This window comes from Neolamprologus multifasciatus, chromosome 9, assembly GCF_963576455.1.
Source record: "Neolamprologus multifasciatus chromosome 9, fNeoMul1.2, whole genome shotgun sequence".
NCBI classification, from domain to species: Eukaryota; Metazoa; Chordata; class Actinopteri; order Cichliformes; family Cichlidae; genus Neolamprologus; species Neolamprologus multifasciatus.
Window position 1 is genome coordinate 24,835,986 of NC_140447.1, and position 20,314 is coordinate 24,856,299.

General features: G+C 38.2%; 1 protein-coding gene across 1 annotated transcript in view; it reads right to left on the minus strand.

Moving 5' to 3' along the window:
- Positions 1 to 317: 317 nt before the first annotated feature.
- Positions 318 to 20,314, minus strand: part of tmtopsb (teleost multiple tissue opsin b) — a 44,958-nt gene continuing 24,961 nt past the window's right edge. The window contains exons 3-4 of the mRNA XM_085172901.1: positions 15,956 to 16,189; positions 318 to 1,486 (exon numbers count right to left, since the gene is read on the minus strand). Of these exons, the coding sequence (XP_085029027.1) occupies positions 1,190 to 1,486; positions 15,956 to 16,189 (531 nt within the window). The 3' untranslated portion in view covers positions 318 to 1,189. The remainder of the gene's footprint in view (positions 1,487 to 15,955; positions 16,190 to 20,314) is intronic.

Sequence of the window (20,314 nt, forward strand, 5' to 3'; positions counted from 1 at the left end):
CAAAATGAAGAAAAAAAAACAGGGATAGAAATCATCACCAAACAATTTATGAAATTGCTGCCAGAGACCGCTGTGGTTCTGCAAAATGTTCCTGAATTGGTTCTGTTAGTTACATAAAAAACACACACACATCCATACAAGCAAAAAGCTTAGCTTTTTTAAGCACTCTTTTTCATTTTTCTTTGTAATTGATTTACCGGCACATCTTCCTCTCCATTGGGACATCGGAATCATTAAAGTGCAGTCGTGCTTATTTCCATACCCATTACTGACATACTAGCAGTGGCCTAATAAACATGCTAATTCTTGGCTTGTAGCTAACACATTCTGCCACACACACACACACACACACACACACACACACAAATATACACATCTGAATACACACAAATAAAGGGTTTAATTTCAAACGCAATTAATTACATAAAGACACATCTACTTGCAAACACATTACAATGTGCTATAAACCATTTAGTAAATCTGTATATACAGCTAGTAACTGCTAAATAATGGGGGCTCAAATTAAAGTGTTGTCGATGTATCCGTTCCAAATGCACTGTTGTTAAAACCAAGCATGAGTCTGTCCACAAAAACAACCATTATGTAAGCAGAGCCCCCATCTCATCGTGATTAAACATTTAGTAAAAGCGAATATCCACTTTTTCTAAAACAGCAGGCGTCTTGTTTTGTAATCTGCCTCTCCACCTTGGCACTGCGTGGGTCATGTTCTGACCATACATCCCTGACCACTTCTGCAGAATTAGGTAGAATTATCCGTCTTCCAGTGTGAAAGAAATACATGGTCCTTAATGTTAAACTTTAGGCAGAGGTAAGTGAGCTTTAATGCAACAGTTGTGCTCTTGTGTACAATGGATGTGATTATGGCGGGTACATCCTAATGGCAGAAGTGTGTGGTTTTAACACATAGCACTCTGTGTAGCCCTAATCTTCAAATCTGTCTTCTGATTTGTACACAGAGCCTCTATCCCTGTTTGCCGACCTCACACAGCAATGATAACCTGTTCTGGGATTAAAGCATCCCAGCTTGTATTTAAAACTCCCACTGCGGTCCCACTGCAATCGTTCTTTCCAGCTATTAAGAGGATTTGTTTCTTAATTGGAGACCTGTTCTCCCGCTCATTTGCGCCTTCTTGTTTCTCTGAGCATTCACCTCCTGTTGTCTCTGTTTTTATTCCCTATAGTGAGCCACCAGAATCAGTTTAGGTTTGAAGCTGACAGCAGTAGGAGTTTGGGAAACCACACCGTCTCTTTTTGTTGGAGATTGAGCCACGTGATTGGCTTCCTGCGAGGACTCGTGAATGGAGTGGGGTGTGGGCAAGGCTGTGGATGGAGCGGCGGCAAACACCTGGGGTTCCTTCTCATGGCGGTTGGAGCGGAACGTCTTGGTCACCCGAGAAAACGTCTTTAAGGTGGAGCTCTGCTCAGGGATGGAGCAGCTGAAGAATGCTGTGAAACACCTGTAAAACTACACAAAAACACACAGACACACAGGATTAGCCACAGAGTGGTAACGAGTTTGTTAATGGCTGAAATTTGTAGATTTGGGTGTTTGGTTAGGAGGTAAAAGAGGTGAGCGTGACTGCAGGTGACTTTTGACTTGATGAATATTAAGATCTGTGATCACCTTTTCACCTCACCAGATAAAGCTTGAAACCTCTTACCAGACAGAAGGCCAACTTTTTCTAAGCACATTTTGCAATATGTGTAATAACCTGATTGGTACTATATTTGTAATATATTGAATAAATGTTTTAATCAAATGCCACTACTCAAAGCTTAATAAAAAGGAGAACCTTAATAAAAAGGAGAACCTTAATAAAGCTTGATAAAAAGGAGAACCAAAGCCAACATGCAAAGAAGAGCTTTGAATCTCCTTTAAGAAGTCTGGGGAACTGCAGTTCCCCAAGATGTTGATGAGGAATTGAACCACATATCTAAGTTAATCCCTCCACAAGACCAAATGCCACTGATCTTCAGTCCAGTTCGTGTGTAATTTGGCATACCTCAGCCTTTTCTCACTGTTTCCCTTCCTTAAGAATGCGTTTTTGACAGCCATCCTTCCACTGAGTCCATTTCTGATGAGGGTTGAGCAAACAACAGATGGACCAACTCAAAGGGCAGCTGTATCTCTCAGGCCCTGAGTCAGGTCTTTGCTGTATTTTCCCCTTTTTCTTAAGGACATGCCTTTCAGATACATTTATTTTGCTGTAAATAATGCTTTAGGATATCAGTACACACAGCACACCGTTCTGTGATATATCGTGTTTTCAGCTAAAGCTCTTTGGGAATCCCTTTGTTGGATCAAAAGTGCTGTTTCATGCCTGTCTGATTTGTTACCTTTGGTATTTTTTTAGACAGACCACTAATAATGATGTGATTGAAGATCCTGAACTGAAAATGAGTGAAAAATCAGACAACATCCAAAGAAAAACTAGGAAAAGAGATTCAAAAAGGACAAGTTTTACACAATACTGTAAATCCGGTTCTTACTAGTAGTAGTAATAGTATTTAACTGAAGTTTGCACTGAGTATAAAAAGTGAAACAGACAGCACAGCAGAAAGACTGGAAAAAAATGGAGAAAAAAGTAATAGTAATTATTCAGCAATAACAGCAAACACTTATGACTAATGTCAATTACAGAAGACTGCAATGATACTGAAAATACTGATAAGGATAGATGTTTCTCTCCAGTGTTCATAACTTTGGTATATTTCAGATATTTGTTAACAGAAGTGTATTAATGCAACAAAATGACCAAGAGATCAGAACTAACTGGATGTTGCACAGACAGAAATACCATATAATGATAATCAAAGTAAAGTCATTGAAAAATAAGAGGAGGTTTGCATTTACACACTTTCAAGTTTTCTGTCTTCTGCATGTTTTGAGTCCGGCAGGCATCCCCTGGATAAACGTAGTGTACTTAGTATACTCCCCAGTTCCACATGTATACTTAAAGTCTACTACATTTCCCCAGGGTGCTGCAGATCAAACAAGCCTGCTGCATGAAACACGACACCTCGGCATGCAGTTCTCCAGCATGTTAGCACCCTTTGAAAATGTAGACAGCCACTTATTGATATGACAAATGAGACCAGTTTGTAGTGCTTTTTAACTAAGACACTTGAGCAATTGGGTGATAATTCCTCATATGAGCCAATTAATTTCTGTTACCCCGAGGAAATTATGCAGCTTTCAAAATTAGCTGTGTGCTTTAAATCTGCTCGTGTCTCAAATCCCAGTGTGTTAATCAACTAGAGAGATGTGCCTGGGGGAGAAAAAAAGAAAATGTCGGTTTGAAAGTAAAACCGCAGAGAAAAAAGAAAAGGCTAGATGTGAGAAGTGGGAAGGAGAAATTGGGGAGGAATGGATAAACAGGAGGGCGAGCTGACGTCAGGTGGGATTGCAGCTGAGATCAGACACAGATTGGGATCTTAAGACTGAGTGACCAAATCCTCACCTGCCACTCCAAATTGTGGGAGTGATTAACACAAATGAACATGTGATACCACCTTGATATGAAGTGTGGTCTTTAATGCAAGATGGTGGGTGGGAGCGATGATGTGAGGGTTTCACAGTTGGTGGTGTGTTTTTTTTTTTTTTTATCTCCGATGGGCGTCTGCAGCTATTCTTTGCAGTGCAGTGTTGAAAACAAAAGCTAGGCTCATTCAAGGGATTTACTTTATTTTTCAGAAATAACACCCGGCAGCAATGTTCCCTCTAAGCTGCGCACGGGCGCAATTGCGCACTGCTGGCACGGTCTCTGCGCACAGAAAATCTGCGTTGTGCACAAAAAAAAAATCTAACCTGAATTGAAATTAAAATTAATACTTTAACAATTCTGTTTTGCAGTGTTAGTCAGTAAGTGACTGGCTGATCCCGTATGGGATTAGAACGATGCCACCTTATCCCATAGTCCAGCCAATAATGCGATTCACATTCGTATATACGCAGCTAATCAACGTCGTTGACAGGCTATGACAGCGTCCCTATGTGCACCGGAGTTTTAGCTAGCAAAGCGGCGTGGCTGATGTGGAGTGAAGCCACGTTTATGGAGATGTGGGCAGGACAGACGGAACAATTGACAGAAAAAGTGTGGACTTTATTCCAGTTTTTAAATTGTGTTGATCGGCCAAATAAAACCAGAGTTGTGATAAAAATATCTGCAATGTTTGGTTTCCTTCCTGAATACTATCGTTGTTTATATTTACTGCGGGAAGAAACGGTAAAAACGGCGTTTTATAAGAAAAAAGGCTCGAAAGCGCTCTCCGCCTGTGAGCAAAAACAAACCAAAAAAAACCCACCCCTCCTCCCCGTCTCTCTTTCCTATTCGTCCAAAAAAGTACCATGTCGACCAATCAAAAAATGGTATGGCGACGTGGCATCTAGTTGTTAAGAAACGGGGGGAAATTTTAGGAGTGACGGCGGTGTTTTGAGATGTTAGCGATTTGAGACGTTTAGCGCAAATCTTGTATAGTTAGTGTGTTGTGTAGTCAATAGATTTGTTGCGTGTGTCAGAACAATGAGGCGACTGCTGAATGTTACAGGTGTTACAGCAGTGATACATCTCCTGTTGTCAGGCCTGCAGGCATCAGGCTGTTGTTCTCCTTTATCTCATAGTGGACAGAAATTATTTTTTTGGAGTGGCACAAATAATTTGTGTGGCATCAAATTTGATGCAGAACAGCTGATTGTTCTGTAAATAGTTTGAAATGTTTATTTAAAAATGCATTGGCTGCATTTAAAAAAAAAATAGCTGCAAAAAACGTTGTTGTTTGCCAAACTGAGTTACTTTTTTGAGGAGTAACTATATAATTATTTGCCCAACATTGGTCATTATATACTATATTTTGCAGACAGAGAGTTACAGGACTCTCTCCCAGACCACAGATTCATACTCATAATACAAGTCAGAGCTTTATATATATATATATATATAAAAAGAAAGTTGTGTTTTCGAAATTGGAGTTCAAGTCATTTTATGTTAACATACTACACAGGCCAATGGCTAGATTTTTTTTTTTTTTACATTTTCATTGTAAATGGGCTAAAGCAGTTTAAAAGTAGTCAAACATAAATGTAAATGCTGTAATTTGATTATTTTAATAAAGTCTGTAACTTGGATGGATTAGATGCTGGCGTGACCACAGTGCACACGTCTGATGTCGCTCACAGTGGTCCACGGGATCGCTCAGGGAGTTTGTATGTTCGCTCAGACACATGCAAAATTAGAGGGAACATTGCCCGGCAGTGTTAATAAACGTGTTCAATATCATCATTTCTATTGTGCAAAAGTTCTGGTGGTATACAGCAAATAGGAGTTCAACCAGGGCGGTATAGCTACAGTATATCATGACAAAAGGTAAATAAATAGACAGTCGTTTTATTATTTCAAGAAAAACTGGAAAATCTACTAAACCTCTAGATTTTGTGCTGTGCTGGAAAGGTGTTCACAAGATTAGAGCCCACATTTACAATTCCAAGAGGAACTTATTTATTAACTTATTTCAGTCATGTATACTGTTAAAACCTCTGATGCTCATATTAATGTGGCCAGAGTTTCAAATAATGAAGTAAAAATGCAAATAAACCCTAAACTCCAAAACTTTAAAAACTCCAAACACTATGCTTCAAGCACTTTTTCCTGAAGAGACATGTGGCTCTCACAGCACACCAGAAAACATTAGTAAAAACTGGCATTAGTAATACTAATCCATACATTGAAACACTTAATAAGTACTTTTACTTTTAATTATTTATGTACATTTGGCCAGTCATACATTTTATCTGTAGGTGTTTTTGCATTGTTTTATTGCTCAATGAATAGTTCTACAAAAGAAAAAGAAAATACCTCCAACACACGACATTGGCAGCTAATGTTAAATATTTTGCAGCTCACTATATAGGAAATACTATTTTACAATTCCTCAGCCTAAGCAATACTAAAAGGGGAAGACATCCATACAGAGTGCAGCAAGATGCAGGCAGTGAGCACACATAAAAGAATAAAATGCATGTTGTACAAAATCATGAAAAGGTCCGATTTACCTCGGTAAACAGTGCAGGAAGTTTTTTTTGTGATTGCCCTAATCACAAAATGTTGTTGTCTACCCTAAACTATGACATCATTGTGGAACGCTTGGAAAAAACAGACCTGCTTGTGTGGTAGCCTGCTTACATGCTGATGGTGGTTATAGTGATTTGTTTGTGTTCATTGACCACATTAGTACTTTATTTGGTTTGGCTCAGCTTTGGCAACTCTGGTGAAATGGACTGCATCACAATGAAAGACTGAAAACGTGGCTGTGTGGCCAGTCTTCTGGAAACAGACACAAGTGATCAGTGCTGCATGTGTCCAGTTGTTTCATATCTACCACGATTTCGCCTCTGCGCTGCGGTCGGCCCCCTGAACTTTCTTTATGTGTAGTCTCTGTGTTTGTTCATATCCTGTCAGTCGTGTCTCCTTATCAAGTCCGCGTCTCCATGCCTGTCTCCTGTTTCCTGCTTTATTTTGATAGTCCCTGTCCTGTGTGTGGTGTATTCTGCTTTGCTTCCTTTGTCTCTTTATGTTTAATTAGTCTCAGCTGTGTTTCCCTCCTCCCTCGTTGCTCCCTGTGCTTTCCTTTGCTCTTTGTTGTGTCGTACTGTCACAACTCCTGTGTGCTGTGTTCCTCCATATTCCTAGTTATCCTCACTCCTAGTTTAAAGTTCCTAGTTTCCCAGTGTCTTAGTTCCCTCGTGAACCTTGCAAATGGTTATTGAAGTACAAACACAGATGGCCTATTGAAGTAAATTAAGTACATAATGTCAGATAAAAAAAATTAGCAACAGCCTTCAACCTGAATTTGTTAAAAAAATCAAAGATCTGTGTGCAAAGTTATATTCAGTTACATCATCGTTAGCTATAGAACAAAGGAGGCTCCCTGAAGATTGTTTCTAATATAACTGAAATAAGACTGAAGTCCACTGTATTTTTGTCCATTATATGATAAGTTTAGAGTGAGGTAAGGTGGATAAATATTGAATTTTTGATGCATGCGCCTGGAAAGACGATTATAAGAAGAGCGTGCCCATATGGAAAATAAATAGTAAAACCTTATAAAAGACTTGCATAAGATGTGGCCTACTTCATATAGTGAATATAAGGCTTATATGATTTACTCATGAAAGTGGCCACTTTCTCATTACTTTCATATATTGTTTTAGTAAGTATCCAAAACATACAAGTTTCATTTATATAATTTTTCAAGGGATCTTATATCTGTTTTCACTCTTGTATGCTTTTCATACAAGTTTCACACAAGACAGATACAAACTTTTTAAGATTTATATATATCTTTTCGATATGGGTGCGGCTGCTTTTGTTTGGTGAGCCTACAACAGAAGACAGTAAAGCTCTTTGTTTGTAATGTAAGAAGTGTTGTTGTTTTTTTTATTATTCTAATTGTGGGCTGAGTACTTTTATGCGCTTGACACAATTAACTAACCACAGTGTGGCAACTCTAAATCAGCAATATTAAGATTTCTTCTTAACTGAAAGCACATGTGCTTTTAGCATCAAATCAAGCCAAAATCATGTCTGTTTTTTTAAGTTTAAAAAAATAAATTGGTTAAATATACTGCTGCTTTAATGTGTAATCAACTGAATATTGTAGCTAATGAAGATGAGGCTTTTTTTTTGGAAATGTTTGATTTCAGGGCATGAGAAGTAACCCCAATGTAATAGCCAATAAAAAGAGAATTTCAAACACATAATGAAACATCCCGTTACACATGGAATGTCTTAAGAGAAATCCTCGAAGCAGGTTTGTCTGTCTTGTGACTGATAAATAGCTAGTGACTATTGCTTGTGACTAACCGATTTTATCTCGCTCTGAATTGGAGATTGCTATACATGCATTTATTTCGTCACGCTTGGATTATTGTAATTCGCTGTTTATGTGTCTAATCAAAGGTTCTCTGGATCGTCTGCAGGTTGTGCAAAACGCTGCAGCTAGACTTTTGACAAAATCCTCCAAGTACTCACATGTCACACCGTTGTTATCTCAGTTACACTGGCTTCCTGTTAAATTTAGAGTCAATTTTAAGATCCTGGTCTTGACCTACAGAGCTGTGCACGGACTGGCACCAGCCTACATCTTTGATCTGCTACAGCCCTATGTCCCTAGCAGGTCTTTGAGGTCATCTGATCAGGGCTTACTTGCTTTAGAAAAATACTAAGAGGAGAACTAGAGGTGACAGAGCTTTTGCCACTGTGGAACTCTCCCCCCCAAACATTAAGAACTGCGGACTCAGTGGCTGTTTTTAAAAAAACAACTCAAAACTCACCTTTTAAAAACTGCTTTTGGTTAATTTTTTGTCTGTTTCATTTTTTCTTTTTAAATCTTTTTATGACTTGTAATCTTATGTGCAGCACTTTGTGATTCTGTCTTGAAAGGTGCTATATAAATAAAAAATTATTTATTTATTTAAGGTGGTGAAGGCTGAAATACTGAGAGCTTCAAAATCAAGAAGGTTGCCAATGACGATAGCTTAATACATCACTCTACGGATATAACAGATCTGATGATGATTCATTCAACTTTCTCAGTAATCCTGTAAGGTCAAATTGTTCATGAGTCATGAGCCACTCAGTCCACAGTGTTTTGCAGCACAAAATATCTTGGTGGAGAATTCAGGGGAGAGTCCAAACATACACCAAACTCTCCAAAAAAAACAAGTTACCAAGCAGCTGGTCTCTTTGGGATGGAACTGGCCTTGGGCTCCACATTTGTAGTTCAACTAGGGGCGTCAATTACATTAAAACATCATAATTTCTCATTTTATAGCATTTGGCACTGGAGTAAAAAGCATTTTTTCTTAAACATGGTGAATTTGAATTATAAGGAAGAATAGAATATAAGTATTTAAGTCTAAATTCCTATACATTGTACTTAATTTCAATATTTAGTTGAAATATTGAAAAAAAAACATATACAGCAGGTAGGAAATATGCACTTGCTTAGATGAAATGTAACAGAAATATAAAAGATAGTGTTAAACAGCCAACATGTAAAAAGTAAATAAGATGCTCATTACATTGTCTGTATAAACTGGGCTGGAAAAAGTAGCAGCTGAGGTCCGGGTCGTGAATCTGCACAGCGCTTAAAGTCTTCAACTCGCCTCAACACATTGCTGCCATAGTTATGGGCTGGGAGGAACTGAAGACTGAAAGCGCCACACAGTGCGGCCTCCCACGTGGCCTCCCGAGAGCTTATCTGAAGTCCTGAAAGTTCAGTTAGTTGCTTAATCATCACATACAAACCCTAAAAACTTTACCGTCATAATAAGTCAGCCATCAAAGACGGTTTAAATGTCTCACGAGCTCAAAAGTGACAACTTCAGCACCTGAACGACAGGCAGAGGCAGCAGATAAAAGCAGACGGAGGCAGATAAAAGACTGTTTGCGTGAACGTATGAGAGAGAGGAAAAAAGGAAAAGGTCACCACGGCACTGTGTCGCTCCCTGATAGTAACATGCTAATCAAAATCAAAGCCACGCTACCTTTGCAAGATTAAAAAGAACTCCATCCTTTACTCCTCCTGCCCGTCACCTTTCTCTTTCCCACCTTTCCTTCATCTTAATGTCTTGTATACTTTTCCAACTTCTACTATATTTCTGACATTTCTTCTTCACTGCCAGTCTAACAAATTTTCATTTCATTCCTTCTTTTTTGAAAAAAGTTTCTTCATTTTCTCCCCTCTTTTAACATCCATCCTCCAGCCTTTACATCCAGCTTCCTCATTACAGTTATTTCTCCTGTCCTCCCTTCCTCACCTTGGATTTTTTCTGTTTTCCCCCTTTCCTGTGTCATCTTCCATTTCCTTCTGTAATGTTCTTTTACCTGCCTTCTTTTACTCTTTCATCCTTAATCTAACCTTGCATATCTTTTCTTTTTCCTGGTCAAGTTTTGCTTTTTCCTCCACCCAGTCGACACGTTTGAATACCTCATATTCCCCTCGTTTTTTCTTATGATTCATCGAGATGTCACAAGGTATTAAAAAGCAATAATTTTGCTGAGCTCTGGAGGTCACTGCTCATAAAAATGTAACATGGGGCATCTGAATCCTGTCAAAAACCATCCTGCCGTGACAGATTAACACATAAAAAAAAAAGCCTCACTATACAAAGTACCATCGGAAAACATCAAACGATAGCTGAATTTAAAAATGCATATATCACAGATGACAGGAAATGACGGAAAGAAAATTTTGCAAGAATACAAATGGATGAGATACGTTGCAGTTGATTTTGATGTAATTTGGCTGTTTTTCTGAGCTTGTTTTTTGAGAAAAAAGGAGAAAAAGCAGTTTTAAAACTTAAATTACTGTGAGAAACTACTGAGTGGTTGTTAGGACTACCATCACTCCTCCTGCTCAGCACTTTATTAGAAGGTTCCACTCTTATTACGCAAGAACAGCGTGAATCCAAAGACACAACTGGCTTTGTGTCAGCAGTTTGCACTCTTCCTGGTGTTGCTGTGAAGGTGTGAGGAAAGTTTTCTTGGCAGAGCATGTGCCTCTTAACACCAGTGATCTGAATACCACAATTTGAATGTCACTGCTGATTATACACAGCCCTTAATAGGCATGAATGTACAACTTTCTGGCTTGCTGCAGCATAATAATGCACCACATTACAAAGGAAAAATCCATCCATCCATTCGCTTCCGCTTATCCTTTTCAGGGTCGCTGGGGTCGCTGGAGCCTATCCCAGCTGTCATAGGGCGAGGGGCAGGGTACACCCTGGACAGGTCGCCAGTCTGTCGCAGGGCTAACACACAGGGACAGACAACCATTCGCACTCACATTCACTCCTGCATTCACACCTATGGGCAATTTGGATTAATCAATTAACCTATCCAGTTTGGCTAAAATAACAGGTAACTGGCTGTTCTAGTCACCCAGACAGTTCTCACTCCCAAGATGTATGCTGAGATTTTGTCAAAGCCGCGGGCATAAAGATATGCATAACATCAGGTGTTGTAAACGCTTGTATCCATTCTTCCTACTATATGCCATTTTTCTTGGGAAACAATCCAGGTAGTAAAAATGATTAAAATGGGGAAATGAGTGCACCTGAAAGGTGGGAACAGCCAGTCTTTCAGTTAAGTCTCTCCCCATTTGTTTGTACATCCATTTGTTTTGTTTTTCCAGAACTGAATGCACTGTGTCTTGCATTCTCACACCCCACTGTATTTTGGTTTAAACAGAGCTGAATAAATAAACTTTTCTTTTCTCTTTTTTGAGTTACAGGGAGGCTGGAGCCCATCCAGGCTGTCTGTTGCTGCCTCTTAAGTTCCAAAACAGAAAAATTGTCCACGAAAAGGCCGTGGGTGGCAACAGGTGGTTTGTTTCAGAACACACTTCTGACTTCTTTGAAGATATATGCCGTTTATTTTGTGGTAAAATACAAAGAAAAAAAATCAACCCAATAATGTCTTATAACTTTAACATAAACAAAACTTAATTTGATTATACTTCAAAAAGTGGTCAACAAATCATTTTAAACCTTCGTCCCAACTGACATTTGTTAAACAACAAAAAAAACATTTCCACCACACCCCCTAGTGTGCTCTTAATCCCTTAATTAATGGGAGGGTCCAAAAGTTACCAAACGAATCACTTTTCCAAAACTTTCCCAAAAGTAAATTTAATTACAGACTGACAAAGCAAACTAGGATATTCTTATTGTATTAAAGAAAAATCTAAAATGGATAAAAATTCAACAAAAATGGCCACAACACTGTCCTAGGGTAAGAGACCAGGCGCATACTTACAAGTCACTAGTGGGTGGGCTAATGCAGAGTGATGGACAGCCACTTACACCCACATGTACACGTACAGCCAAATTAGAACAGAGCCATACTGATATATCAGTCATCTGTGTCAATATTTATACCAGCTGATGAATGAAACTTCAAAAAGTAAAGCGGAGGGAGCAGAAACACCCTCCACGCATGTTTTGAGTTTTGACACTGCATAGTTTGTCCACTAGAGGGCACTCTGCTCAGATGGGCTGGTTGTTGCAGGGCGTAAATGACTAATTCATAACTTGCTGTGTTATTTTTAAGCTTCATTGTCATCAGTTTTGTGAGGATGAGTAAATAACTATACATAACAAATGTTTGGGAAATATGTTTTGTGTGTCTGAAAGCAAATAAAAAAATACTCTATTGTCTAGTATCAGTCTAAAAAGTCCCACATTGGTCGGGCTCTAATTTAGAATCCCCATAAACCTAACAAGCATGTCGTAGTACTCTAGGAGAAGGCTGGAGTGCTTGGGGAAACTTCTACAGGAAACTCTACAGAGAAAGACACCCCTCCCACCCCCCGACCAGTTCGCACCCAGAACCCAGTGCTGAGGCAAGAGTACTGATCACCGCATCACTTATATGGTTTTTCCCTTACTCAGTAAGGCAGGAAGATGAGTCCCAGGTGGACTCTTGCTTTAGATGTCAAATGCCCAGCAACCACCTGACATGACCTCCTCAGGAGAGGTTGTCAGGAGAGAAGTCTGACTGGAATGGTACACCTGTCATACTACAATTCAGGTGTCCTAAGATGAACTCAGAAAGGACACGAACCTCCCCTGAAGAACAAGAAGGGCAAAAACTTGCTTGCTCTTGATTTCCAGTATGAATATGAATGAAGGAATACGAATGCAGTGGATAAATCTGCAGAAATTATGCGATGCAATCATGTCTACATGGGGCAGAAGCTCAAAGGAATCTTTCTAATGACTTTTTAAAAAAAGTAGATTTTACCCAGTATCATTGTTTAGATGAACTTTTGACAACTCTGATAAGGTTTTAAGGTTTACTGACATATTAGGAGAAACCATAGAAACCATCGTTTTTTTCTCACTGTGATCAAAATAACTGCGTAAAGCCATCCTCTGTGTGCTGATCTGATTTGTTTGCAGTCATTAAATTAATCTGCTAATGACTGCTTTAAAGATTTATCTACAGTGAAATTGCTAAAAAGCACCTTGAAGTTTGATCTGCTGTCATTTAGGAACAGCAGGAACATCAAATAAATTTTCCATCGTCCGTAAATGTCACTGATGTGTATCACAACAAAGGGGGGCGAGGTGGGGATGTTTTATGACTTTGACACCGTTAGAGTAATGTCAGATCTATCTTTGTCTGCGCTGCGTCTTCATGTGTGTTCTAGCTGAATATGTAAAGAAAGAGACAGCAGAGGGTGAGAGGACGTCTGCTTGCTTTCTCCACAAGTGTAAATCCTATATTTCTTTAGTCACTGGATTTTTGCATAGAAACCTTTTGATACTCTGACAATTGAATGTTCTCTTTTTTTTTCCAAGCAACACATTAATGGACAGATCATCAGTCCTTACTGTTTGCAAGCATACATCACTGTAAATCACTGCATTTCACCTGCTTTGGTACTAACGAAAGTGAAAACAGGTGCACTGGAGAGGCAACAAACAGGCAACTCCCAAAAAGCGATTTTTCTAAAGAACAGCACAACAGAGCGGCCTCCCAGTGGTGTCCGCTCTGTTCACAAATAAGAGCAAAAATGAGGTGTAAGAACATTTTGTCCAATTTAAATACAGCACTGTTTTGTTCTCATTATGAGATCATTATGAGCCTTTGGTAGGAACAGTGGCTGATATTCAGATTATTAACAAGAAAATATTTAAATTTTATTGTTGCCTCTGGTTCAGAAGTTTATGGAATTAATTGGAGTCAGAGCTGATACAAATGGCTTCTGGCAACGCTCAGTTAAATCAGCAAATGCACTGAACAATCAGCTGCTGTGTAATTTTTTTTTGTTTAGCTGAAAAAAATATCAAGGAGAGATAAAAAGTTTGATAATAGATTATTTTGCCTTGAAGATGGCTTTTTTTGTTTTGCTCATATTAAGCCACAATTCTAAAGCCTGCATATGGCAGTTCAAAGATGAGTGCAAACAAAGATGACGCTGCCTTGACGGTCGGCACGTAGAACGCAAAACTGAGAAAATGCATGACCTTGAGAACTGTGCAACAAAAAGACAAAAACAAAATGACAATTGACTGCACTCCTAGAAAAGTTGCAAAGAAGCATTAACAGTTCAGTAAAGTCTCTGACTTCAGAGCATGTTGATCCTTTTTCTGAGCAAGAATCCTGACATTCCTTCACTGTCCAAATGTGTTTAACTTTTTTTATGGCAGCAATAAACATGACAACAACATAAAACAAGACATGTTTTATTTTAATTAAGTTTAAAACTTTTTTATTTAATGTAAAATTATATTTTGTTTTAATTTACTTTAAAATTCTTCAGTTGCTGAAGGGGCTGCACAGTTTTCATAAATTGCATAGTTCAGAATAGCTATAATTGTACCAGATGGTTGCGTTCAGTTAAGTTGGACTAGACTGTAATACAAACCGTTCAGTTTGTCAACAATAAAACTGAAATGAGAGAAAGACTGAGTGTGAGACTTTGATATTAGATAAAATGAATATTGATAAAGTTTACCTTTATGTACAGAATCTGAATATCGCAAAATATTTTAAAAAATTGCAATAATATCGTATCGTGCGTTAAGTATTGTGATAATATCGTATTGTGGGATGTATGGTGATTCCCACCTCTAATAACTACACCCAGTCAGCCATCAAGACAAGCTGAACTCTCTCTGTTTTAAGCATTCTTTAAGCTATCTCAATAACAAACATCCACCCTCCATCTGTCATCCATATTTTATGAAAACCCATAAATTTACCAATAACCTCAGAATAACAGCGGTATGATCTTTGGAAAATGTCAGAAGGATGTAGTGTCCTTTCCATGCCTTTTATTATGTTTGTACTGTGTGTTTCTTTCTAAGATATCATTGATTTTTAAAGTTGTCCCTTTCAAACAAAGCACCTCTCTGTTCTTGTTCTCATGCCGCGTAGTGCTTATGCATGGAAAATGTCTGCAAATCCTCAGATTGTGGTAGTATATGTGCATTGTTAAGTGAATGCAAGTCAGCTGGTTGGAGTTTGAGGGTGCAGCTGTGTCTGGAACCAGCTGGCCATTAGTGATAATGTTTTCCCTTGCTCACCAACGTTGCTTCTGGAATGACCCAAAGGGAAGCTCCTCAGGGACATTGTGAGTGGAGTTAATTACATCATCAAGTATTATATCAGTTTAAACTTGCCAACCATGTGACAGACTAGAAGAAGACTCAATCTCACAATTTAACAAGGTTCTTACTCAATTTATTACCCTCTAAATGTTAAATGTATACATCTCTTTCACTCTGTGTAAATGACATTAAGGCAGTGCTGTGAGAAAGTGTTTGCCCCTTTCTTGGTTTTGAAAACACCTAAATTTTATGGTTCCAGCTTTTAAATGTAATGTAATGTAAATGATCTCCTCTGCCTTTCAGTAATTTTGATAAATCTAGAAATTTGCGCTGTTGGTTGAACCAAGCAAACATTGAAAAGGTGTCACTTTGAGCTTAGAGTTGACTCAATTAAACCATTTGTGGCATCAATCAGAGCTGTGAAATCACAATTTAGTTTAGATATAGCTTCCATGTGTGAAAAGAGTCTCTGTAAAAGGGTCAAATGTTTAATTTTTCATTTTGTCACAGAAAAAACTGCTTTCGGTTTGGTTTAATTATAGGTAGGAAGGAAGGGCCACACAACATCCATTTGGGTAGTTACCCGCTTTTCTCTAACATGTCAACACTAACTAATCCAAACAAATTCTAAGTTTGCATGTTCGTCTCTAAAGATGTAGACAACCTTAAATGAATTATGATGGATCTACAATTATATAAAAGAGATGCTGCTTTTTCTACTGTAAGCATGTTTTAGAATAAAACTGAAGAGATGTTGAGAGAGAGTGATGTTTGCAAAAAAGTCATTAAGACAAATAAAGAGCACTAACCCACCTGTTTGTTCATGAATATGTAGATAAAGGGATTGATGACAGTGGACAATTTGGCCAGCAGTGACGGCATGATGGTCGCCTCTGGTGTCAAAAGATCATGCGGGCCGAAGGTTGCAAGCAGAGCTGCCACACCATAGGGCAGCCAGCAGACCAGGTAGCATACCACCATTGTGACAACCATCACCAGCACCCGCTGTTCTCTGCGACGGGTCACCACTGAACTCACGCTGCGGACCTGACAAAGAGGAAAAGACACTTTACTGATCTACTGTCATGACGCCAAAAAAACAACAACAACAACAACAACAACAAAACGCAGACAAAAAAACACTGGTGCTGCAATTTCAGCAGCTTGTACACTTTCCTCCCCAACAGTGGCTTTAATCTCTGCTTTATCTCTGATTCCCTACATGTCTGTGCCTCCCTAAGCAGTTATAAAGATGCCATACCTCCCCTCCAAAAGCACAACTCAGAGCTGACTTGTGTAAAAACAGACCTTAAACCAGAATGCAAACATTAGTTTTCAAAAACCAAAACACCTGATGCACAAGAGACTGAAACACAGATGATTTGAGAATTTTTTATGACTAAAACCAAAGGATCATGAGCAAAGAGACAAATTGTGGTTGTGCTAATAACCTCTGACAGAAAAAGACCATAAATGCAGGCAGCAGCATGATGAACATCAAATAATTCAATCAGGCCACAAAGGCCTAGAGCAGTAAAAGCAATATTCTTTTAGCAACAACAGAGACTAATCTGTATGGTTTACTAAACTGGACATCATAAATAAATAATTTCTATCATACATAAAAGAAGATGAAATTTTACTCAGTTCAGGACAGAAAAAGGAGAAAACATCATAAAAAGTTACTTTTGTCTTTTTTCCCCATTTAATTTTCATCAAACTGAATTTTCAAGGTGGGTTTACAAACTCACAAGCAAAGAAAGAAGACATCCTCAGACTGAGAGTGCTTGGAGATCAATAAGAATTTTATTTAATCTAATGAATAATAAAGTGTTTATATTCTTCTCAGTATCTAGATTTATACTTATTCTGTTGATGAAACCTTTTAAAAAAAACAACAAAAAAACACAGGTATGGCTTTCTTGTGTTATTTCTTGTGTTAGTGAGTTTATGACGTTATCAGTTAGTGCTGGTGAACGCTTTAGTCACTGGGATTAAATCATAACTGAAGCATCGTCTGTGCTGTTAAATGTTAAATTGACTAACATTAAACACTGGTCTCTTGTGGCATGTAATTAATTTAAACATGGACATCATCCAAGATGTCAAATATTTCCAGGTTTAAACCTGCACTTGGCACGCACTGGTTTGTATTACAGACAACAAAAATGTACTTGTGTTTAGGCGCTTGTGCTTGTTTCCATTATGTGTCAACTGTCGAAATTTGAAGTAAAAAAATGAACATTTGGAGAACAAAATCACGTCTTCCACATTACTCTCAGCAAACTGTAGCCTCTCAATCCATGTGACAGCTGCTGTGTCAGCTGGACGTGGAGGATGTTTGAAGATTATTTCAAGCCTCTACCCCCTGAAGCACATTTTTAAGGCAGAGTGTGCTAGAAAAACTAAGATATGTTTGGACATATGACAGCATCAGGTTAGACATAGTGCACAAAGTGTCACACGATCAAGGACATGCTCCATCACGTTGCTGGGTTGACATTTGGAGTTTGCATACAAGCAGAATGTGTGAGCATCTCTAGCTTCTCTTTGGAAATGATGAATCTGAACTAAGTTATAGATCTTAAGTAGAATGATAAGTAAAACATGGGCGTCAAAGGCTCCTGGTAACTCATATCAAAGTACACAGCAGTGGACAGAAGCTCAAGACTTTCCCTGATGAGTTTCTGCAGGAATTAAAATCTCATCAGTACTAAGCTGAACAAACATTTGCCATATTTCATGCCTGAGAGATTTAAAGCATGTCCTACAGACCTCATCTGGTTGAAAGAAGAGTACATCTGGATCTTCTCTGTAAATAAATATTGTCTAATGTTATGAATATAAATGATTTTTAAAATCCTTTCGAGTTAGTTTGAACTAGTCTCAAAGTAAAAAGTGTTTGTACTGTGGCACAAAGGGCAACATTGCAATTCAGTCCTTCTGGTCATTTGTCCCAGACAAAAGCAATTCAACAAGCAGTCTATGCATCCGTAATTCCTGAATGGAAAGAAAGTCCAGACCTTACTGTCCATTATACTGAAGGAGCTGAAGGATGAATGAGATTAAATGTGTACAGTTGTATGCAGAGCAGAAGGTTCAGTGTGCATCCTGAATCTTAAGTCTGCAACTCTTCACAAGGAGGAGATGAAAAGTTCTTGCCAGCCCATAAAACTGCAACTCTAGGTAGCACAATGTTCATCATTTCCTAATCAAATAGATCAGTTTTTATGGACATCAAATTAATTTTTATAAAATAACCTAAGAGATGACAGCACGGGGATAGAAAAAAGTATTATTAAGCAAGCTTTGCGTAAACCAGAGGGACAGATGCAGAAAGGAGTGGAGTAGTCAGATTGCCAGATAAGTAAAACTGTCTAGAGGCAAAATGTACGGCTCTGTGAAAAAGCATTCTTCTTAGTTTTTATATTTCAGATAATCAAACAAAATTTAATATTAGACAAAGATAACCTGGGTAAATCCAAAATAAAGTTTTAAAATGATGATTTCATTTATTAAGGGGGAAAAAAGCTATCCAAACCTACCTGGTGCTGTGTGGAAAAGTAATTGCCCCTTAACCCTAATTACTGGCTCTGCTACCCTTGGCAACAAGAACTGCAATCAGGGTATTTGAATTAACTGACAATGAGTTTTTTGACTAATGTACCCCAAAACTTTCATTTTGGTTTTTTGTCCTGCTGCCGAACCCAAGCACTATCGAGCCTCAGGACATAAACCAGACATTATTCAGCCCCAGACTATCACACTACCACCACCATGTTTGGTATGATTTTCTTTTTATGAAATGCTGTTAGTTTAATTTTTTTGGAAGGCTTAATTTCTGTAACAGATTAGACTTTTTCTCATCAGTCCACAGGATATTTTCTGTGAGTCTTTCTGTTCTTCTTGGTTAACGATGGCTTTCACCTTGGATCTCTTTCTTATTGTTGAATCATGAACTCTGACCTTAACCGAGGCAGCTAATGCCTGCAGTTCTGTAGATGTTATTCTGTTGCTCATTTAACTGCATTTTGCATTTACTCGGGTTACCATTGTCTAACATCAAACTTTATTTGATGATGTGAAACATTTAAAAGTGAGAAATACTCATTGAATATTCTGACCTCACATTTAGTCCTATTTTAGTAATATAAATTATTACACAAATTTCAACTTAAAGGGGAGGTATTAGATTTAAATTATTTGCTCTAATTGCATTGGTGGATGCTTAAATTAAACATAGATTAAAGATGGTTTAAACAGGTTTAAGCAGAAATGGATAAACTCGCAAAAAATAAGGTCAGCATGTGAGCCAAAAGCTTAGGCTTTGTGTTCTGACCTAAATGCTTTAATTTAATAGTTTGTCTTAAAACGTTAACTCAATTTATTGCTAAAGAATTGGAGACAAATAAATGAATTGAATTGAAATAGTGTGCAGACTTGTTCCCCCTTTTAGAAAGACAAACATATATTAAATGGTGCAGCCACCATTTAAAGTGTATGACTATTAAATTTTATCAACATTAAAAAAATTATTTCACATCATATCAAACTTTGGCAACTGTTTAATACATCTCATAAGCTGAGGCTTACATTAAGAAAGCTCTTTTTAAAGTCCTAATGTTAGTTATACAAAATCTCCTCAAAAAGACAACCCACGGTGAGATTTCCTGTCTGTTTCACCAGTTCCAAAGTATTAAATTTAACCATATTAGTAAGACTGTTACATATAAAGCAAGCCAATGGTTTGAACTTCCTTTCATTTTCAGTCTAAGAGTGGTGAGGTTACTCGAGGCTGTCATTCTGTTTAAAGTCATCAAGGTTGCAAAGAAGGTCTAAAAGGTTGGGGACAAGGGCACAGAGTTCCACAGGAGGCAACAGTAATGTAGCCACATGAGCTTTTTCCACTCACTGGGGAGAAAGCTGTCGCATCCCATGTCAATTACAGTTTTGCAGACGGAGTCTGAGTCGCTCACCTTAACAGTGAATGACTTGCAAAACAGCTCTACCTGCTCTATCTGCAAAGCTTCTGCTGAGGTGTTTTTCAATGCTGCCACCAAACCAGTCCTATAACCTGCTATTACTGGAGGGATCTTCTCTTTTGGTCATTTGTTTACATTCAGTGCCAGTACGTACACTCTACTCTTTCATCGCTATGTTTGTCATTTTAGC